Source organism: Eretmochelys imbricata, chromosome 2 (genome assembly GCF_965152235.1).
Source record: "Eretmochelys imbricata isolate rEreImb1 chromosome 2, rEreImb1.hap1, whole genome shotgun sequence".
Taxonomy (NCBI): Eukaryota; Metazoa; Chordata; order Testudines; family Cheloniidae; genus Eretmochelys; species Eretmochelys imbricata.
In genome coordinates this window covers 246,598,671-246,622,423 of record NC_135573.1, presented here as the reverse complement: position 1 = coordinate 246,622,423, position 23,753 = coordinate 246,598,671, and the positions used below count along the sequence as shown (strand labels likewise).

General features: G+C 39.4%; 1 protein-coding gene across 2 annotated transcripts; it reads left to right on the top strand.

Annotated features, from left to right (window-relative positions):
* Window positions 1-832: 832 nt before the first annotated feature.
* On the top strand, window positions 833-23,489 carry GTPBP4 (GTP binding protein 4). Of its 2 annotated transcripts, none has more exons than XM_077808333.1 (17): window positions 833-957; window positions 3,379-3,549; window positions 4,936-5,039; window positions 5,119-5,255; window positions 6,636-6,736; window positions 7,109-7,201; window positions 9,195-9,386; window positions 9,473-9,538; window positions 10,335-10,424; window positions 12,503-12,613; window positions 14,039-14,116; window positions 14,241-14,292; window positions 14,924-15,024; window positions 16,903-17,100; window positions 18,482-18,547; window positions 20,018-20,161; window positions 20,942-23,489. In XM_077808333.1, the coding sequence occupies exons 1-17, from the start codon at window positions 910-912 to the stop codon at window positions 21,092-21,094; spliced, it is 1,905 nt and encodes a 634-aa protein (XP_077664459.1). In that variant the 5' UTR covers window positions 833-909; the 3' UTR covers window positions 21,095-23,489. The 2 variants fall into 2 exon arrangements, with proteins under 2 accessions (XP_077664459.1, XP_077664461.1); XM_077808335.1 differs by lacking the exon at window positions 833-957 and adding an exon at window positions 3,090-3,210.
* The last annotated feature ends 264 nt before the right edge of the window (window positions 23,490-23,753 follow it).

Here is a 23,753-nt window from a genome sequence, read left to right as displayed (position 1 = left end):
CTCTCCAGCCTGGCAGAGAACGGTGAGACACGTGTCGGGGCTGGCAGCTGAAGCCGGACCTATGCAGCATGGCACCCAAGCGCACAGTTAACAGTGAGGTGCTGGGCCAGGGGGCTTATTTTACATGGGGAAGGGGGGCTCCATCATTCCCAAGGATTTGATCCAGCTGAACTGGCTCAGTTGAGCCTAGGGTGACCAGACAGCAAGTGTGAAAAATCGGGACGGGGGTGGGGAGTAATTGGAGCCCAAATGCCCGTGGTTCTCAAACTTCTGTACTGGTGACCCCTTTGACATAGCAAGCCTCTGAGTGCAACCCCTCCTTATAAATTAAAAACACTTTTAATATATTTAACACTATTAAAAATGCTGGAGTCCAAGTGGGGTTTGCAGTGGATGCTGACAGCTCACGACCCCCCTCCCCCCGTGTAAGACCTGTATGACCCCCCTAAGGGGTCCCGACCCCCAGTCTGAGAACCCCTGCTATATAAGGAAAAGACCCCAAAATCGGGACTGTCCCTATAAAATCGGGACATCTGGTCACCCTAGTCCAGCCAGGGGCTAAGAGGAGGCGGCTGGGGCCAGCTCTAGGCAGCAGGTCAGACTAGAAGCTTCTGCAGCTTCTTTCTGCTCCACCGCTCCCGAGTTCGCCGCCCCCGGGCCCCTTTTGCTCGGTCTCCGTTCCCGGCCGCGTGCGTCGGGCCTCAGGGCGGCGCTGCAGTTCAGACCGCCACGGCAGGGGGCGCTGTGCCCACGGCGCGCGGCTGGCAAAGGGCCGATATTTTAACTCTTGTCCCGGGCGGAGTGGCTCGTAGCTCGTTGGAAGTCTCGCGAGACTGTACGCGGCTGTTCCGGTCCAGGCCCGCCAGGCAGGCAGACAGACAGACAGACACGCGCCGGGGGGTTGCAGCCATGGCGCTCTACAACTTTAAGAAGATTATGGTGGTTCCTTCCGCTAAGGTGAGTGAAGCTCTTCTTCCGTCCCCCGTCAGCGCCCTCGCCGTGGTAGCGGCGGGGGCGCGCGCCCCCTCTCTCCTCGCGGCCGCTGGTGCTGAGCTGGAGCCATGTGTGTGTCAGGAGCGCCGCCCCGTCCCCAGCGCGTGGGACCTTCGCTGCCCCGTGCAGCCTCCGGCCGTGTACACGGGGTGGTGGGCACGGGGAGCTGAGGGGCCCGGCGCGGGGCAGGGAGTGGGAGTTGGGGGCAGGGGCCCAGCAGAGGAGTTGCGGGGGGCGGGGGAGGAGTGGGGCATTGGGCTACGCGCATGTCAGAGGCACCGCTGCCCTGTGAAGCTAAGAGGAGAGCGGGGCGCCTCTCTGGTGCGGGCAGATCCAGCCCCCCCGAACCCTGGGTGCGGTTCTGCTCCGGCTGCGATAGAAAACCACGTCAGCCCGACAGCCGATCTAGTCCTTGGCGTGGTGGCTTCAGGCCGGTTTCGCTGCAGCCGTGTTTGCCGTGAACACGTGAAGCGTGCTGGGGAAAGGTGATGGTTATCAAAGATCACTGTCTTGTGCTTTTCCAGGAGGCCAGCAAAGTCTCAGTCAAATTTAAACATAAGCACACATTTTCTGTTACAGTCCTTCCTACAGTGCAGAAACTTGGAGCTTGTTAGTCTTTAAGCCAAACTAGGGTTTGACAGGCAGGAGTTTTCTAAATTGTATCATGTAGCAGGTGTGCGTAATCCTGTAATTGTAATCCAGGCTGTTACTGATTTGGTGTCTGGCCTTAAATCTTTGTCTGTACCTCAGTTTCCTTTTTGTAATCTATTTAGTTACCTGGCAAAGATTAATTACTCTCTTTAATAATTATATACTGATTTTACTATGTAAGTGCTCAGTATTAACTCTTACAGGGAGAAATTAAACAATAGAAATCTGCAACACAAAGGGTACTGAACATAAGGTACTATCACAAGTAGTGATTATTATAAGGAATTCACTGTCCTGTGATAATCTGAGGTATCATCACTGTTATGTGCGTAACCCTATGTATGCGGGAGAACTCCGTCAAAATGACCTATTACTCATGTCTGAAATGTGAATAAAATTGTCCTAGTTAAAAAAGACTTCAACAAATTTAAGATTAAAAGAGGTAAATTCTTGGGACTGAACATAGTAAGTCTCTCTCTAAAGGTTCTCTGGGGGATATCAATATAAAGTGGCTACATCCAAGAGAGCTTATACATTTTGGTTTTCCCGGGACAGTCACCTTTTGTTTTTCTTTCTGGCCATCTCTTTCTAAATGCAGAACTGGCCTGCTTTCAATCCTTGTTTTGAGCTTCAGAAGTTCTGTGCCATTGTCAGAGACATATGTTAATACCGATGACAGTGCTGATGGGTGCCTGCCTCCTTCAGGCTTCTGCTGACTCTTCTTCGCCCAGCCCTTCATTACCCCTCTTCGGAGACAACTGCTTAAAATCTGTGAAAATGGTGTGAAATTGGCTTTGGAGTTTCATCAGGGTTAGAAGCCTGAGTAGGGTGGTCAGGTGGTTGGAGAAAGGACAGTAATGTGCATATTATAAGGAATTGCCTCAACAGGAAAATACAGAGAAATGTTTTTATTAACAATAACTTATTGTTTCATATTGTATCTATTGTGAGAGTATGCAGGTGCTGCACATGCATAACTCAGTACACAACTCCGAGGTGGGTCAATAAAATACTTACCTGGACAAAAACCAAACAACTTCTCCCCTCCTATCTAACATTCAGTCAAAAGGGGAGGGGGGGGAATGAATTCTTTCATTATGATCTGTGCCCCACCAAACTTGGACTCTGACACAACAGCAGAGAGGGAGGGAGTTGTAGAGGTTTGGGTCTTCGGCTGAACACCTTACTGCCCACCCCGATCATTTGAGATCTAGCACTGATAGTGGATACGTGGAAGTTCCCTGAACTGTTAAGGAATGTAGGAAAAGGAGGCTGTTTCTTAAATAGCTGAAATGAACACTGGATAAAAGAACGAAAGGTTCTGCTTACAAATTTGTGGGTGGTGCATGGGACTGGAGGTTTGAACTTAATTTAAATGGAAGGACTTGTTTAGATATCTTAAAATTGGAGTGACATGCGATCCATGTTTTTTATTGATACCTTTGAAGCCACACAACAGCTTTTTTGTGTTAAAAAACTTGGTTATCCTACACAATGTGCAAAATTCGTAACTTCCACAACAATGATAGAAAGTGGATGCATTGTATTCTATCAACCTAATTGCAGGTAAAAGTGTGATGTGTGTACTGATTCTTTCAATAACTGCTTAGGTGTCTTTTAAAAACACTTAACTGCTCTGTTTTCCTTTTCTAAATAACTTTCATATTAGAATATGGGTTCTTAGTAATAAGTAATACAGTCTTTGCTGATAATTGTACTTTTCTTTAACTGCAGGACTTTATAGATCTGACATTGTCGAAGACTCAGCGAAAGACTCCGACAGTCATTCATAAGCATTATCAAATCCACCGCATTCGACAGTTTTACATGAGAAAAGTTAAATACACGCAGCAAAATTACCATGACAGACTCACCCAAATCTTAACAGATTTCCCAAAATTAGATGTAAGTGACTTTGGCAATTGATAAGTGAAAGAAAATGTACCTTGAATTCATCAAATCTAATGCTGTGACTGTAAATTGTGGTCTTGTGAGGTTTCGTTGGCTAAGCAAAATCAAGCGTACTTATTACTTGGATAGGAGACTTTGGAAGAAAAATTTATATCTGCAGGAAGAGGTATTGATAACTCAGATGGCTCTATTTCTTTTGAGTAAAGTTCTGAATCAGGGCTCGAACAGGGTTTTGGGGCAACTTTTCCTGGAGCTCACATCTTGTAGACAAGAGGTAAAATCAAAGTCTAACCACTAGTGGTGATTAAAGGTCCCACAGCACTTTTTCCAGGAGTAGGAATTTTAGCACTAACTTCTAGATAAATTTAAATTTGATAGAAACTTCAGTTGAATGATGGGTAAAGAAATATAGCCTGTTTAAAGGACTTTGTGACCTCCTATTTCTAGTGAAAGGTGCTAAAGAAGCATAAGGTATTATTATTTTCACAGTTATTGCCATCCAAATGTTTTGTAGGAAAGAATGAGCGTCCAAATATAGGTCTGATCAGTGTGTTTACAGTCTAATGCACTGATCGTGCAGTTGGAGATGTGCAGTTTTCAGTGACTTCAGTGGGGCTTTGTGTATGCCAGTACTTAATCCAATGCAGAATTGAGACCTTAGTTTGCGTGGGATTTTTTCTGACTTCTATTTCTAATGCCTGATCTCTATTATAAAGTTCTGAAGTACAGCTTCTGTATTTGCTTAACTAGTTTGGTATCTATATAATGTTAAATTTCTAAAAATAAATCACGTAGATGGGTAAAATATTCTTTCTAATTCTTTTACAAAGAGATGAACGGATGTGTTGTAAACGCTCTTCAAAAAGAATTGATGTGAAGAAGGTACACTCTTCATATGCTGACAAGTTTATTCAGGCATGAAAAATTGTCTGCCTAACTAGAGATGAATCTTACAGAATTTAGGGTTCAGTGAAAGAGAGGAATTACTTTGCTGTGTTCCCACAATAGCAGAAGTATGTTAGAAAAAAGGCTGGCACTACACAGTATGCTTGCAGTTTCCCTCTATACAATATAATCTTGCATTTTTTCCTTTTTAACAAAAAATATTCTTACAAAGAAAAAGGCACAAGCAGAAATTTAGCCTAAGTCCAATGTAAGCAGGAAATCAAAGTTATGGAAAAAACATTCAAATTCATGGATAAGCAGATTGTTTTCTTTAAAGATTTTTAGATATGGAGAATGGTCTTCAGTTTGTATTTGTCAGCTGTACCACTGGTTTCTTGTATCTATGAAAAAGTTGAAATCAGCAGTAAGAAGTCTTTACATTCATGAAAAAACATTCAGAAAAGGTTTTGATTAATTTATTTTATGCTTTTTTAGGATATCCATCCTTTTTATGCAGATTTGATGAATGTTCTCTATGACAAAGATCATTACAAGTTGGCCTTAGGACAGATTAATATTGCCAAGAATCTGATTGACAGGTAAGATACCTTAATTTATTTTTCTGTGGCTTGTTTTTGTCATAACAGCAGATTAATGTTTTCTTTCCTCCCGCAATAGTGTTTCTAAAGATTATGTGCGCCTGATGAAGTATGGCGATTCTCTTTATCGATGCAAACAGTTGAAACGGGCAGCTCTGGGACGTATGTGTACAATTATCAAAAGGCAGAAGCAAAGTTTAGAATATTTGGAACAAGGTATGTATTGCAAATATGGTAAAATGAAGCATTTTGAAGAGAGAATTTAAAATACAGTCTTATGCCTGAAGACTTTTTACCAATTGTTTTTATAAATAGCATCTAAACTTACTTTAACTGAAAGAGGTTTGAGGAAAAATATTTTTTCTTTTTTCAGTTTATTTACTTTGGGAAATTATCAACATGTTGTGGCTAGTTAGTTTCACTGTTTTTCCTGAGTAGTCAGTCAAATACACCTGCTTTTTCTGAGATTTTTTTTGCATGGCAAGAGGAGAGGGAAAAACGTTTTTAAAAAAACAGGAAAGTATAATTGGCGCAGGAGCCTTGGAAAGATTGAGTACCTTGAAGAATTCTTAACTTGTTTCTAAAACTGATTAGATTTCTTGTTGTTTGCAGTGGTGTTGTAGCCCTGTTGGTCCCAGAATATTAGAGAGACAAGGGGAGGTGAGGTAATAACTTTTATTTGGCCATCTTTTGTTGGTAAGAGAGACAAGCTTTTGAGCTTACTTAGAGCTCTTCAGGTCTAGGAAAGGTACTCGGAGTGTCATAAGCTAAATGCAGGGTGGAACAGATTATTTAGCATAATGATCCCCTGAAATGTGTTAACTACATTTGCTAAACAGTCTGTTGTACCTGTTATTTAGCTGAGACACTCTGAGTACGTTTCCCAAACCTGAAAGAGAGCTCTGTGTAAGCTCAAAAGTTTGTCTGTCTGCAACAAATGATGGTCCAATAAAAGAAATTATCTCGCCCATCTTGTTGGCAGATGCATTGCATTCACAGTTAATTATGTTTGTACAATGCATTTTTCCTAGTATTTGATTTACTTTGACTAAATGATATAGGCTGTCATTATTTATCTATCAGTTCGTTGTGTCTGATTTAATAGAGGCCAAATATTTTTTATACATTCTGCTCTGTAGCCCTCTTTGCCTCTTGTTCACATTATATCTAATTGAGGGGGATGATGTGTTAATTAAAATATAATATTTACAAGAAAGTCACACTTTATATTAAGGTTCTATTTGTAAATAGATTATCCAGGTTAATAAATGTTTTCATAAATGGTTAATTGTTAAAAGGCCAATAGGTTGTTCATAACCATCTAGAACACCTTCTACTGGTGTACTTATAACTATAACATATTCAACTCATTCTTGTAACGTGCTTTCTTAATAATTTAACAACACTTTATGAACCACTTACAAATGGAAACTTAATGCAAAAATATGTCTAAATTAAATGTGGTTTATGAATAATGTTTCTGAATAAAATCAGAAACTTTCCCATCTACAAAGAAAGATGTCTTCCTTCTGTTTAGTACATTTAAACTTTATTTTATCACCCATGTAATTCAATCAAGCTTTTTAAACTTTTCAGTGCGACAACATTTGTCCCGTTTGCCAACTATTGATCCCAATACACGAACTCTTCTGTTGTGTGGCTACCCAAATGTTGGAAAATCGAGCTTTATAAATAAGGTATGTGAGTTTGTTGTAAAAAATATTACTTCAAAGTTTAAATAATTTGAAATATTGGGACTCTACCCAAGGATCTTAGCTAGCAGGTCTCTGTACAAGGTTTGGGATTTAGTATGAATCTCAGGGCTGTAGAAGGAAATGAAAAACAGATTTATTTTTAAATCAATTTATTGTATCATAAGCTTCCCCAGCGTCGTGAAATTTTTCTCCCAGAGAGAGCAAAAAGTGAATTAACCTTCTATAGAAAATCATTGAGACTAACCACTTTGATGTAGTAAAGGAAGTGCATTATAATTGATATGCTGCTGTCAGGAAAATAATTGTCTCAGTAAATGAAAAAAATCTTTATTTGGGGATTTTTCTTGTTTTAAGGTGACAAGAGCAGATGTGGAGGTGCAGCCTTATGCCTTTACCACAAAATCCCTCTTTGTGGGACACATGGATTATAGGTATCTGCGTTGGCAGGTAAGAGCTATTGCTAACTTACTGCTCTTTTTCCACAGGAATGAATTGGTTAGGATCCTGTTGCTGTTGAGAATACCATTTTGTTTGCTGATGGCTGTTTCTAAAGTACTGTACCTAGAGAACTGCTGTGTAAGATCTCTCTTTACATAATGTACTGAGTAAGGTCAGCTATCAGAAGCTATTCTAAAAATGTAGATCCTGGGGTTTTTCAGTTGCTGGGAGGGAAAGGGCACTTGCATAACTCCTGAGTAGTAACGGAAAGTGATTCATCTCCAGACTGGATCAGGTCAGGGCAGGTCTCCCTCCCTCTGATTCAGTCCAAGTGAAAATGCACGGAAACTCCAGGTAGTCTTTCCTTGTATTACTATGATACTCTTTTCTCTGACTATAATTTGAAGTACTCAGTCTCATCTTATTTTAACACGAATACTATTGTCTTCTTATTCATTTTTCATGTTCTTACTTTGAATGAATTTACAAACTTGTGGTTGAAAGGAAACAATATATATAGTTGCTATTGTCAGCGTCTATTCTTTTAGGTTTTTATACCATGCTTATCACTATAGTATCTGAGCACTTTCCAGTAGTATATTAAGCCACATAACTACACACCTGTCATATGTTGTTTGTTCTCTCATTCTTTCCCCAGAGAAAGAAGCATGTGCAGTAGAATGTCTTGTTTTGGTGGTCTCTCTCTCTTTAATATAAATGTACTTGTTGCTATGTGTTTCTGTTAGAGAAGGCAGGTCAAAGAAATGTGCTTTGCACTTGAAGCAGAAAGTTGCGAGGTTCCTAAGTTCCTGGCGGTGTTCATTCCACAGTCTCAGTCTGCCCCCAGAGAAGATGCGCTCTCATGCACATACAAGCTTTACTCTTATTGTTGAGAGTTCCATTATGCCAGAAGAGCATAGTTTACTCCTGGGGGAATTCTGTGCCACTACTCACGCGTAGAATTCCTGTCCCCTGCAGATTTCTTTGCTTCCCTGCAGAAAATGATCGGGAAGCATAGGTAAGCCGTAAGAGCGGTCATGTCATTTTGGGTGCCTGGAGCAGCAGGCAGAGAGGTAAATCACTGTGGGGCTGGGACGCCCCGGCCGGTGACTCCTGCCCTGCGCTAGACTCACCTGCTAGTCCCAGCTGAGATGGGGATGGAGGAGGATGGGGCTGTCTCTTCCCCTGCAAGGGAGCGCCTGTGGGGTTCCCCTGCAGAAAGCTCCATATTCCTCCCTCTCCCTCCCCCCCGCCACTTTCGTGACCCCATCACTCGCCAGCCTTGGGGGAAGGGGCCACTATGCAGGGAGCTGCTTTCCCATCCGCTGGACCCCCTATATCCAGAGCCCCACCCCTGCACGCAGCCCCTCCCCCTGCACACTCAAAGCCCTCTCGCTTACTATCTTGGGGCAGCTAGAGTAGAGGGGCAGGGCCCCCGAGTGTTTTTAGGGCAGGCCCAGCCCTTGTGCTGTGTCAGGGTTGAGTGCAGCCTCACCGCCATGTCCCGGAGGGAAGTGGGGGCTACGGGGGTGATCTTCCACCTTTGTTCAGCCAGTGGCCTGTGCTCCCCACTGCCATGCTTGGAGCCTCCACATTTATTTATTGACAAATAAAATATGCAGAATTTGAACATACCATGTGCAGGATTTGTATTTTTTGGCGCAGAATTCCCTCAGGAGTAAGAGTTGTTGATCATGGTCTTTGTCCTGAAGCTTTAGATGATTGTTTAGATATCCTGGGACCTGGTCATGGGGGGCTATGAAGATAGGGACCTTGCACTTGATTTGATATTCTGTGGGAAGCCAGTGTAGGGAGCAGAGGACAGGTTTGATATGTTCCTGCTTTGCTTCTTTCCTAACCAGTAATCACAAACATACTGTGAAAGATTGATTGGTCCATATCACTTTTCTCCCCTCATCTCTAACCCCCACGATCTTATTACTTCTGTGGCTAATATAAGTTATATTAAAGTGTGAGCTAATTATGTTAATCTAAATTTTAGGTGGTAGATACCCCTGGTATTTTGGATCATCCTTTGGAAGAAAGGAATACCATTGAGATGCAGGCTATAACAGCGCTTGCACATCTTCGTGCTGCTGTGCTTTTTGTAATGGATGTGTCTGAGCAGTGCGGGCATAGTCTGGAGGAGCAGCTAGAACTCTTCAAAAATATTAAACCACTATTTGCTAATAAGGTAGATCTGATTTACATGAGTCAAATCTAATTTTTCACAATGTGAAACAGTAAGCGGAATAATATTGTTTACTTTCTTTCTATTAGCCTCTTATACTTGTAGCAAACAAGTGTGACGTGAAAAGGATTTCTGAACTTCCTGAAGAAAATCAGGTTAGAAGGCCTTTTCTTCTTTTCGTAATTTACAAATGCATTCTATGCATCTGTCGTGGAATAATACGAGTTATAATGTGCATGGGTGAACTTCGTTGTATAATGTCTTAATTGGACAGTTTAATATCCTGATGAAGAGTGAGTAGGTCTTCATTTTTGTTTTTTTAAAAAAATAAAATAAAAATTGTGAATACCTACTAAGATGTGTGTTTGTGTATTTCCATGTATGGGGTGGGGGTATGTGTGAGAGAGATTAGCCTGATGTTTCATAAGTGCAAAGCACCCATAGCTGCTGTTTGGTTTCATGGATAGTAAGGCCAGAAAGGGTCATCTGATCTGAAGTCTTGCATAACACAGGCCAATGAACCTCACTTAACAGTTTCTGGGTAGAGACAACTGAGTACTAGTGTGAGGCACGGTGTCTTGAGCTGTCGAAATGGAAGTTATGGATGAAGCAGTATCTGCACACACAGGCCTGATTTTTCATATGCACACAGGTTACCTTGATTTTTACACGTTCTGAGCATGTAGCTAATGTATATATTTTATTCTATTTGCTACTTAACTTACTATTTACATCTGATCCCTGTATTTATGTGTAAAAGTTAGTATATGCAAAATTTCTGTAGTTCCTCTTTAGGAAAACATCTATTAATACAGTTGCTCAATAATGTCAGAAGAAATTTTTATTTGAGACGAGATAAGAAGTTTGACTTTGTTTAATGAGTTGGAAACAGTGATCTTTAAGAAATAATCAGAACTTACTTTATTTTTGTGTGTTCTGTTTGTTTTTCAGAAAATGTTTGAAAATTTAGAAGCGAAAGGATTTCCTGTCATAGAGACAAGTACTCTAACAGAAGAAGGTGTGATTAAAGTTAAAACAGAGGTGAGTTTCTTCTTTAACTTACACAAATTTTGTTCCAAATAGATATCTAAGTTTTGTTTTACTGTTTGTGAATTTAGTCTTTATTAAAGTAGTGGACTGGTGCTCTGGTTTGAGACAGATATAACAAGTTTTCCTGTGTATCTGAGGAACTATGACACTCGAATGTTCAAGTTTTGGGTCTCCCCTTGGGCAGATACTGCCAGATGAGCAAAATTGTTTGTTGCTTTCTATGATGTGAATAAATGGAGATTAGATTGAGACAAACAAGCATGATTTTTACTTCGGACATATTTATTGTACAGTTTTTCTTACTGAAGCGGCTTTGTGAAAATTATTGCTTTTTTTTTTTTTTTTTATTGAAGTTCCCGGGGGGATGATAGCCACCCGCTCTTATTCCAGCATATAACAATGCAGTAGATGTAAAATAGATTGTAGGTCACAAAATCTAAAATGGCAGAAAAAATTATGCACATTAAAATGAAAACCCTGGATCTTGATTTGCACTGAAGAGTTACTGTTTTAAAATTAATAACTCTAATCCAGCAGTTCTCAAACTGTGGGTCGGGACCCCAAAGAGTGCCATGGCCCCATTTTAATGGGGTCATCAGGGCCAGCATTAGACTTGCTGGGACTCAGGGCTGAAGCTGAATCCTGAGCTCCACCCCAACCGGGGGCGGTGGGGCTCGGGCTCCTTCCCTCCGTCTCTGGGGTCATGGAGTAATTTTGTTGTCAGTAGGGGGTCATGGTGCAATGAAGTTTGAGAACCCCTGCGAATCACTGATTAGATTTATATAAATTCTATGCAGCGTCTTTAATCCTGGTGGAATGGCTATGTACTGGGAGCTTCTCCACTGTCTTTCAGATATTAATCTTAAATTGACTACTTTTGCGGATGCTGTTTGGTCATTTCTTAGACCGGGGTGGCCAACCTGTGGCTCCGGAGCCACATGTGGCTCTTCAGAAGTGAATATGTGGCTCCTTGTGTAGGCACTGACTCCGGGGCTGGATCTACATTCGCAAACTTTTCAGTGTGCTGGGGGGTTCTCAGTGCTCAACCTCTGGCTCTGCCACGAGCCCCGCCCTCACTCCACCTCTTCTGGACCCCTCCCCTGAGCCTGCTGTGCCCTCGCTCCTTCCCCTTCCCCCAGCCCCCTGCATGGCACAAAACAGCTGATTGGGGGGTGCGGGGAGGAAAGGGGAGGTGCTGATCGGTGGGGCTGCCGGTGGGTGGGAAGCACAGGGTGGGGTGGGAACTGATGGGGGGCTGCTGACGTATTACTGTGGCTCTTTGGCAGTGTACATTGGTAAATTCTGGCTCCTTCCTAGGCTCGGGTTTGCCACCCTATTTTAGACCAGTGTCTCTCTTGCTAGACAGAAATAACACATGAGGAAATTCCACCTACTTTGAACTCTTGTCCCATCAGACCTTTTGTTAGCGGGGATAAAAAAAGATAATCATTAATTTGGGCCTGCTTTTGGTCTGGGCCAGCAGAGAATTGTTCTTAGCTAAAAATAAAACACGCCCACTAGATATTACATAATAGCAAAAGCTCAGTTTTGAAAAGGTTCTGTGTATCTCTAGAAATAAATCTGAAGACCGTTTGTTTTTTGGGAACTATTTTCTGGACATTACTTGTGCCTTACATTGGAAACTTATTTTCAAACTCCATATCCAAGATTGAACCAATATGACAATCAGATCCTTAACTATAATTCATCACATTTCCTTGGCATGATTTTCCAGATTTCTTTAAAAAAAAAAAAAAAAAAACTTGACTGAGATTTTTTTCCTCTATAAGCCTTTTTTGCTTTGATTTTTCTTTCTGTATTGCTTGTAGATTCTCACTGTACGAGATTCCGTTCCCATTTAGTTATAACTGAAATACGAATATTGTTACATAACTGCTCTTGTATTGAGTTTTAAAATAAAGTGTGTTTTTGTGGCAGGGGGAACAGTGACTTAAAATGGGATTTGAACTAGGTCTCCATAGGTAAAAAGCCAGTGCATTAAAATCACTGTATCATGCAGCCTTCTCTCTGTCCCCGACAATAATTAATGACACCTTATACCTTTTTAGGCCTGTGACAGACTGTTGTCCCATCGTGTTGATACCAAAATGAAAGGAAATAAGGTGAATGAAGTGCTGAACCGACTACATTTAGCTGTACCAAGCAAAAGAGACAATAAGGTAGGTTATTAAAATTTGTATATATTTTTCAGTAGTCTTTGAACATCCTTCTTTGCTGACTTAATGTGGGGATTCATTTTGTTGGAATCCTGTGAATTTCAGGATCTCAGTTAATGTATTGGCATAGTGAATCAGTTTGACATTACCCAGGGTACAAACTGGACTGATGGATAGCTGTGTCCCCTCAATTCTCTGACCGGGAGTGTCTTTTATGCTGCTTTGCTGTAAGAGCAGCCATTCCTGGTCTTCCCACACACAGCCTCCAGCATGTAAATCACTCCCAGCTATACTGTATGAGTGCTATAGCCAGCCAGCCATGAATTACACCAGGGCAACATCAGCAAACTCCAAGTGCCAGACTCTCCTCCCTCCCCCGCCCCAGAAATGTGTGTCTCATACTGCCCAGCACCCTCCTGGACAATACAAATTCATAGAAAGTCCATTTGGTTAATAGAAAATGATATGCACAAGTCTTATCTCAAATAAAGTTTCCCAAACACTTCAATCCAAAGACGTACTGGTTCAGATAAAACAATAAAAAAACCCATTTCTTAACTACAGAAAGACAGATTTTAAGTGATTACAAGTAATGAGACATAAAAGTCAGTATTGGTTACAAAGAAATAAAAGGTAGAACATAATTAACTTCTAACTTAAGCTAAATGAATTCAAGAGAAACCTTTGCTTTACCACATGCTTTCTAAGTCTTACAGTCTGGAATCCTTTCAGGCAGGATCCCTCCCCCAGTTCAGTGTTAATTTCCTTGTCCTTCAGGTGGTGTTGATGCTGTGAGTAGAGATGAAGGGAGAGATAAATTTGGGGCATCTGTTCCCCATTTTTATATCTTTTCATCCTTTTTGAGAATCCTCTCCAGTTGGGATTCAAGAGAGACAGTCTGTGGGATGGGAACTTCCAGCTGTTTGTTTTTTTTTTTTGCCAAGATATAACTTTCTAACTCACACCCTTTTCCTGCCAAAAAGTGGCCGCTTAACCAAAGAAAGTCTATTGAATTTTGTTGAAACCTGGCTGAGGTATCGGTTTGCCTTTTGACTTTGGGGAAGCAGTTTGTGCCTGCTTTTCTAAACTTGGAATATGTCTCAATAATGTTATACAGCAGAATCTTATAACTTTACATACAATATTGCCACACACATTTTACCAGGACAAAATGATCAGCACACTGAGTTTTCAAATGATACCTGACAAGGCATATTTTGTACAAAATGCATTATAGTTTTTGTAAAAAGCTTGAACATAGGGATACAGACTGTCACAATCGGTTAAGATTATTGAAACTTTTTCTTACAGAGAAACATATAGTGACAATGTTTTATTTGCATTACAGAAAATTTGGGATTCCCACACTATATTAAAAAAGAAAAGAATCACATGCTCTTGTGATCATGTTTATTGCATTAATTTCAGGAAAGGCCACCTTTCATTCCTGAGGGAGCAGTAACACGTAAGAAACGCATGGAAGTAGATGCGCCTAAAAAGAGGAGGGTAAGTGGCTTACAGAACAGATTTGACACCCTTGAATTGAGGAATTAGTAGTGAAATTTAAAAAATCAAAACAAAAGAGTGATCATTGAAAAGTACAATATTTATGCTACGTATGTCTTTTTAGGAGAGAGATCTTGAAGTGGAAATGGGAGATGATTATATTTTGGATCTTCAGAGTAAGTGTTATTCAAGTCTCAGTATAATTATTTTAAGAAGTGAAATTGGGCTGAGGTTGTCTTTTTGTGTTTATAGGAGAAAGTTAGGATAAGATTTTCCTCCTTGAAACTATTTCAATCTTAAATGTCCCTGCTGTTATTTTAGTGAACACTAGCAGACTTCTTCTCTAATTCCAAATTAGTAAGAATTGGCTTTCTGCTCTCACTTGTGTTGTGATGTAATTTGGAGTGTCTTTCAGTTTGTAGAATTACGGAAACAGAATGAATGGCTTGATGACTCAGCTCTTCTGTTTCTTTTGTCCTGCTTGAACATACCTGATACATATTCTAGCATGATCCTTGTCTTAAGGGAAATAGTTGATTTGTGGAGAGAATAATTTAGTGTGTTCTTTTTCACTTTATATTATTATTGCTCATTATTTGTGTGTTACATGAATCATCACTGTTTGACAAGACTTCCAGTGTAAAGTTCTGTGTGGCACTGATTCTGTATGTTATCAAATCCTTACATTTTAGAGAGAGACTTGTATTTTATATTATGATGTAAATATTTTCTCCCATCCTTGATTTTTCTATAAAATGTTTCAACAAGTTAAAGTATTGGTTAATTTTGCGTAATTTCTTTTTTTAGAATACTGGGATCTAATGAATTCATCTGAAAAATATGATAAGATACCTGAGATCTGGGAAGGACATAACATAGCTGATTATATTGATCCAGATATCATGAGGGTGAGTTTTATGCTATTTGTTTTACACTGTTGAGGATATTCTCTCCTGTTCTCATTGAATTAAGTGTTTCTGTCTTCAAGCAGTATGAATCCACAGATGTATAAAGTTAGTAAAACTTTAGTTTATTTCTCTCCTGATATGCATGCATAAACTGATGAAGTTTCTTAAATTCATAAATAACAAAATATAGTGGTTTATAGTATGAAGAAGTGGCTTTTTACCCACGGAAGCTTATGCCCAAATAAATCTGTTAGTCTTTAAGGTGCCACCGGACTCCTTGTTGTTTTTGTGGATACAGACTAACACAGCTACCCCCGATACTTTAAACTATAGTTTTGTAACTTTTCTTAGTGTATTCTTGGAAGGAACACAACATTTATCATAGGTAAAGATATTTTCATACTGAGTGGCAGTTTTGTCTATAGTGACTCAGCAAATAGTTTGCTTTGCCATCAAAATCAATGTTGATCTTTTTTCATTATAACATCTTAAAAAATAAGGTTTGTTAGAGAACTTGCATTCCTTCCACTGTCTGACTCTGCAGTGACAGAGGAAACAGAATGATCATAATTTTTTTAGTGAATTATTATTGCTGTTGTTATTATGCCTTCACTGCCAGAATAAACTGTTAAAGTAGTTTGAGTGTTAATCCTAAACTGTTTGACAGCATCCTTTTAATTTGACGAAGCAGTGGAGAACTCTTGCTGTTTTCATTTCTGTTTCATGATGATCTTGTTTAGCCAAGGAGAAATAACAGGGAACTCATTCTGGAGCTTAAGGTGGTTAAAAGGATCATCATAGAGTAACATGAGCTGCTCCCTTCTTCAAGGGCTGAGTGTGCTGCCTTTCTAGTGCCTTCTGGCCCAGAGGGTGAGACTGACATTTGGAAATTGAATCAAGGTTCTTTACATGGAAACAGTCTGACCACAAGGTTGTGATAGTGTACCTTTTAAAGGTAAACACTATAAACAAGATGTTTCTGATCCTAAATATGGACTGTGACAGACTGAGGATATCCTGCAGTATCCTAGACAAGCCTTATGGAATTAAGATAAACTTTAATGAATTAAGTTAAACCTTGCTGAATTAGGTTTAATATCTTTCAAGTCCATTATATTAAAAATGAAAGTGTGTGTGTTGTGGAATTGTATGCAACTCCTGTATATCAGCCCTTTGAAACCACCCCACTGGTCCACATATATTAATTCAAACTGGATTCTCCAGGGAACAACAGAGGATGGATTTTTGGATAAATAGCCTAGTTTTAAATAGATTCATGGCCTTCTTTCTGACCCAGCAAACGGACAAGACCCCTGCCCACAGAAGGTCCCAATCCTTAGGGAAGGATTGGAAGGACTGCACCTTCTGAGGCCACATAAGACGGTGTGCTTGTTCTGAGCTGAAATGGTGATGAACTTGAAATTACAAGGAAACCTCTTGGGTGGGGTTTGGAGAAGGGCTGCTTCTGCTGGAGCCAGTATTAGGTTGCGGTGATCTCCGATAAGCTTATTAGCGTGTATGCAATGTTTTCTCTATAGTGCTTGTTACTTTAAGAATAAAATAGACTTACATTAAAAGAGCTGTGTGGTAACTGTAACTAACTGTGGCAGTCCCACTTTTAGCCATCTCTGAAGAGAAAGCAAGCAGGTCTGCTTGGACAGCTTGTCTCTGCTGAGATAACCCGATATAGTCAGACTATGCAGCCTGGAAATACTCTGATCAGACAGGAGTGAAACACAGGCCTCTGGGGAATGGCTGGGGAGCTGGAAGCCTGAGAGTGGGTTCCCTTCATGAGTCACTGTGGGCAAATACAGGTGCAGTTGCTTTGAACTGTGATACAAATAACTTGTTTTCCATTTGATCTCTTTACATTTTAAGAAACTGGAAGAGTTAGAGAAAGAGGAAGAGCTGAGGCAAGCTGCTGGGGAATATGACAGTGAACCAGAAAGTGAAGATGAGGAAATGTTGGAAATCAGAAAACTGGCACAACAGATTCGAGAAAAAAAGAAACTAAAAATTTTGGAATCCAAGGAAAAAGATACTCAGGGTCCAAAAATGCCTAGGACAGCTAGAAGGGTAAGTATAAAATACTTTCAGTAGTATAGTCTTGTTCATGGATAATATGCAAATGGCAAATGATTCATTATTAGGTGTGATTTCAGTTACAAGATTCTATCAATCAATGTAGCACTTTCTCCCCTACTCCTCCATTCCTTGCCAAAAACAGGTTCAACGAATACCACTGGAGTTCTAGGAATAGCTACTGTGGTGGTAGGTAAAGAGATGTGGAAATATGGGGGAAGCAGTAGAAGGAACAGTCTGAGACATGTTGGACAAGGGAAAGGGTGGGAGCCTCGATAAGAAATGGATCTGGCATTTTGGACCTTTTAGCTTATTAAATAAAAATTGGTAAACTATATAATAGAGCTGTAATTCCATTAAGGGGATCTGGTGATGTCATAAAAACACTGAAAACCTAAAACAGAATTATGGCAGCATAATCCTAAATTTGGCTGTTCTATAACAAGTAGAACTGATCTTCCGCATGGCTTCTTCCCTGTTGTTCTGCCCCCTCTCGCTTCTTTCCTGCTGCTCACTCCCTACCTTCTCTCCTCTATATTACCTCTGGGCTTGCTGTGTCCAAAACTCTACTTTAGTGAGTTATGTAGGACATGCCAAACAAATGCCAGTAGTACCATCACATTATGTCACACTATGATATATATGATATAGAAAAACTCATAGGAATTTATTTAAAATTTTTGTAGTGGGTTTGGTTTTCCCTCTTCACCTGCAAACCCGGTGTTCTTTAGTTGTCATGAGTCTAACTGTATGTGGCTTGGAGAGAGCCATGAAAACCTCTTGCAATGATATAAAATAGCAGTGTATACATAAAAATGTCACTAACATAAAGTCTATTATTTTAGACCATTCCTGGGCTGGAAGTGATTGCTGGTTCCCTTTGGAAAGTTCGGGAAACTCTCTTTCCAATTATATAAAGCAGCTGTGTCTAGCCCAGCAGGGTAGCAAGAAGTCATATTGTAAAGCTGTGACATTTTTAGAAAACTCTTACTATCCTAGGTTAGAATTTTGCTAATAGTGAATATGTAATTTGGGTAAAAGAGGGGAATTTTGCACATTTTGGGAAGAAAAGGAAATATTTATGTAACAAGTAGATTTAAAAAACAAACAGCAAAACCTGGCAGCTATTTGAAGTCGCTGTAGAGTTTGGACTATTAAAATAATTCCACGAAGATGGATTAGAGGGCAGAGAGCCAGTAAAGTGATCAAAAGCGCATGATAAATTCATTTATCATGTGGCTCTGCAGTTTGTTGAACGTATATGTCCATATCATGGTGGGTGTATGTATAATACATAGACATTTTGTTTGATTAAGAAAACATATGGAACCACCTTTTTAAAAGAAACATTTTCTTTATTATCTTTTCTTTTTAGGTCCAACGTAAGATACTAGAGAAGGAGATGAGCAGTCTTGGTCTTGACATGGCTGGTAAAGATGAAGTAAGACTTTTGCTAATTAAGTATTACAAATGTATGTTTGAAGAGTGAGGGTTTGAAAATCCCATTGGAGTTGTGTGCTGAACTCCTTTTGGATGCCTTTGAAAATCCCCCTAAAATGTCAGTTACCTCTGCAGTTGATAAACTGAGTGAACCGGACCATTCATTCATGTGTGGACATGCAGAACTTCTGTTGTTGCTTTATCTGGCTTGATTGATCTCTACTGTTAGGCCAGGCTAGTTAACTAGAAAAGATTTCTTTGCCATCTTTGTTCAGAATGCTATGTTTGTATCGGCACCGCTGTCTTATATTAGAACACCTCAGGTTGATTCGGGTGGGATTCCAGCTCTCCAGAATAAGCTTAACGTACAAGAGTCTACTTTGGGAATACGGAATTAAAGAGCAACAATTTTTAGTATTTTTAATTTTTGAGGATAAAATATTTATTAGGATAAATGCCCATTAAAAATGTGGCTTAAAGACCGTGACAGATTGAGCAGGCTAATCATACATCAGCACCATAAATTACTGTTTTTTAAGTGAGACAAGGTGGGTGAGGTAATATCTTTCATTGGATCACTGTGTGTTGGGGAAAGAAGACATGCTTTCAGGCATACACAGAGCTCTTCTTCAGGCATGACTTTAAGTGCCTGACTAGCACTTAGCAGGTAATGCAGTCATGGAGTAACTTGTCCATCCCTGGATTTTGGGGGCCACCTTATTGTATCACAAGATCCCAGCACTCCTTTTTATACTCCTAATATAGCACAACCATATACAGAGGTCTCAGGTGAGACCCAAAGTCTTCAGATAATGAGGGGTTGAGATGTTAGGAATAATAAGTGGTGCCATTATACATTTGAAGTAAATACTCATGGTCTGTAGATCTTGGAATCCAGGTTTATTTAGGAGTCATACTTCCCAAAGGCCTGCTATCTCAGCCAGACTCTATAGAGGAAGGAGCCTAAGACTGGTGTGGAGCGATGCTGGTTGTCGTGACTTTGAAGCCTTTTCATGCTTTATCATATAAAGCTACTGGTAGTTACCTTAGTCTGGGTTTCCCCACGGTGTAAAGTTTGTTTTTGTTTATTTTTGTTTGTTTTTGCTGAGCTGCTGCAATCTTTATTATCTGTTCACTTTTCTGAATTATATTTTTGAAGTCATCTACCTCAAAAGTCTGGCGCAGAAAGATAGACACTGTGGTATTTTAGGGGAGTCAGTATGAGAATGTTGAATGAGTGATACTAAGTGCATTTTGGTGATGTTTTGCATGAGAATTGTTGGAAATACAGCAGAGAGCTTTGATCAACAGTGGACTTAAGGACTTTATCCAACGGTCTTTAGCTTAACGAGGAAGAGCCAAGAGTGCTGTAGGAATCAGGAAGCCACAGGATGTCTTTTTACAGGGATTTTTAAATTATTCTATTTGAAATAGACAATAGCAACTCTAATGATTACTTTGTGAATTTCAGGCACATTATGTGGTCCAAGCAAGAAGATCCAGGAGTGTTACTAGGAAACGTAAACGTGAAGAATCTGAACCCCCTAAGTCTGCAGCACGCAGTCGCAGTTCCTCTCGCACACCACGTGACACTTCTGGTCTGCGAGATGCAAAGGTTTGTTTCAGTTCATTAACGTTATCTAAACTTTACAGTAACTGCTATAGTACATGGTCACATTTACAGATATTTTTAATAGAATATAGATGAGGTTTAGTATTTGTACAAAGTTTCCAATGATCTTCAATGAAACTTTGCTCTGATCTCTTTTCAGTATATATTTTGTGGAGGGGATATGTCTGCTCTTCATGATTTAAAATCAGATATTGATCGGATTCCTTATGCAAACTGAAAAATGACAGACAACATATAAAGTAAAATGTAGTAATACAAAATGTTTAAAAATGTCTTTCACAAAACACACTTGGTAACACTCAGAATTTAATAAATTTATTTTTAGGCACCTGAGAAGGAAAGGTAATCTAAATTGAAATGGAATTCATCATTAACGTCACACATCTCATAATCTGACACTTAAATCCTGTGTCTAAATGTTTAGATGCCCAAAGATCTCATTAAGTCACTCTTAATATATTTGGAAATAGGATGCTAGTCTGAGATCGTCTCATTGAAGGAATTTCTAACTGAACTAACTTTGTTTGGAAAGGAGATTTGTTTCCCCTTTGTCACTTTTTCTTACCTGTGGCCTTGAAAACCCTCTCTTTGTCTCTAACTGCGGAGATGATGGTTTGTGCTTGGCCTTGGTTTTGATATCTCCTTCCCGACATTCTGCGATTTGGGTTTGCTAGACTTTTACATAGAATTTTGTTCAAGTTTCTTGCTGAGGAGAAGAAAGAAAGAATGAATCTCTCTTAAATGTGTTTCTGTTTCATATAGATGGTGAAGAAGGTTAAGACTATCATGAAGAATTCTCAAAAGAAAATGAATCGCTTGGGCAAGAAAGGAGAGGCAGATAGGCATGTGTTTGACCTTAAACCCAAACATTTACTGTCTGGCAAAAGGAAATCTGGTACAACACAGAGAAGATAAAAACATTTTTCTGAATTAAAACTACTTTGCTGTCCTGTTTGTTTTTTTCCTAATAAAATGTAGATTGTATAATCTGGAAACAAAATAATCATAAAGAAATTCAGAAATCTTTCCTTGGTAACTGTTTAGATTTAAATGTACAGAGGGAAAGTTTGACATTTTGGTTCCATAGGCCAAAGTGGGTTAGTAAGGCCATGGAAACTGATCTGACTATCACCACTAGAACCAGAGTTTTGAATGGACATCAGATTGGCATCAGTCCAGATGAACCGTCTGAATGACTACAGAAGTTGAGGGTATTAAACCCAAATGGACTTGGGTTGTTGTCATAAGAACTGTAACTGTAATGAGAAACTTTACATTAGCATGGCCAGTTAGAACGGCCTTAAGGATATTTTACATCCCAGTGGTTCCAAAAAATACATTGCCAATAATAAAACAACAGTAATATTTAGCATTATGCCACATGCACAGTATTACAAATAGCTTGTTATATAAGATTACATACTTATTCAGCACATGCAAAGCTGGAGACTTTAATAGTATCTTAAATTTTAAAAAAATCCTGTGCTTTAGAGCACTTACATTTTTTTTAATGATCATGATTGAAACATTTGCTTGTTTCTGAACCTAATTTGCATATGACCTGTTATAAATGAAAAATAGGCAAGAATATATGTTCTTTAGTAAATCAATAGGCTGTGTTATCTTTGTTCTCAGCTCAGAAGGAGCTTGTTTCATCCATTGTGTTAGGGCATTTAATTTAATTTACACTGCAATGTAGAAGTATTTTTTTAAAATGAGGTACTTTTTGCAGTAATAGAGGTAAAACAAACCATAAAAGACTTTGTGTTGGGGAGTGTGTGCTTAGACTTTCCAAACTATAGAGGAGCACAGCGCTAATTCTCTACAACCCTAAAATAAAATAGCAAGTATAATTTCTTCTGGCACTGGGAAAACTGTTGATGGTCAGAAGGGCTGAGTGATACTGGCTATCTCTGTCTGACAACCAAGCCCGTCTTCCCTGCCACGTCCCCTAACACATGGTAGCCTCATTATGTATAGTATAAAGAAAAATGTAGATGTTAAAACCTCCAGCACTAGTATAAGGACATATTTTGGCATAAGAATTTGATTAAAATGTGTATAATAATTTAAAACTTGCAAGAGTATAATGTTTAGAAAGGGGAGACTAGAACTTTGCCTTTTACACCTTGGCCAAATCAGGGCAAATTTAGCTATAGTACTTTTGTTCTGACATGTTGAAACTTTGGTCTTTGGCTTCAGTATTTGTTCCAGACAAGATGTACTCTCCCAATTGCTGAATCTGCTATTTTTTATACCAAAGAGATAATCTTGTCTTTAAGTAGTTGGCAGTGCCTTTCATCCCTTCATTTGAATTGGGATGGGAACTCTGTTGCATGAGTGGGATGTATTTTTTTAATCTATTTGTTTAATGAATCGAATAAGCAGCATGCACTTTCCATTATTGAACTGTTTTTATAGTTAGTTTATTGTAACATCCCTCTACTATGGAGTAGAATGGTCTTCCCCATCTTTGGTTTCACTCTGATAATCAGACTTTGTGTAATATCTTCAAAAGCAGTTAATAGGACAGTTTTAGGGAAATATTTCTTTAGTTTAAGGGGGTATTCAGTGAAATGTCTCTAGATGTACACAAATGCAATTTCAGCAGCTGTCCTCTCCACTGATACTTCAGTTCCTGTTTTAATGTTAAAGAACATGATTAGCTTTCACTGACAATACAGTAGTGAAGCACTAGTTGTGATGGTTTGTACTGTTGTATTTCTTCCCCATTTTTTAATGTTAGTGAAACAACATTTGCGCGTTAAACATATTCCCTTCAATTTCTGAAAAGCAACAGATTTTTTGGCGGCTGTGTTAATCTAGTACTTCCCTAGAAGTGCAGGTTATTGTAAATTGAGTTTAGTTTTGTTTATATAAAAAAGCGTTTAAGATGTTTTTGTAACAAAAGCACTGACCTGTATTAAGATTAGTGCTTGTCTTGGGAATTTGTCGTCTTGGCAATGCTTTGGCAAAACTTCAGATTGGGTAATGTAACTGGCAATTGCATACTGTCACTTTTCTCCTGGAATGGTTGCCAGCAGTTTTACCCAATGTGACTGTCAGGGTCCGATAGAGAGAAGACATAGGGATAACTTGTGAAATTTTATTTTCTTATGCTCCTACAATTACACTGACTTCACTGAAGCAGAGTGGATTTTACAGAAGGCAGAATTTAATGTTCAGTTCTCAATGCTATTAGAGCTCTTACACTTAAGTTGTCTCAATTCAAATCCCGCTGAGCGAAAAAGCTTATCTTCTAGTTTTGGTCTGAAAAAACTACTACGTGAATAAACAATATTTTAGTTCATATGCTTTTAATATATACATCTTTACAGTAACATGTACTTTGTATTTAAAGGCAGGCCTTCAGGATAAATGTTTGGCTTAATTTCACTGTCTGCTAAGTTAGGTAACAATCTGATCAGCCAAAACAGCTCTCCTTTCAACCTCTCAATAATTCAAATCATAAGTGTTTTGATATTCCACCATGATCTGCTTGTATGAACCGTAGGCTCAGTTTCAGGGGGGTTGCAGTTCCATTTTGGTGCCCACAATGTAAATTGAAGGGGAG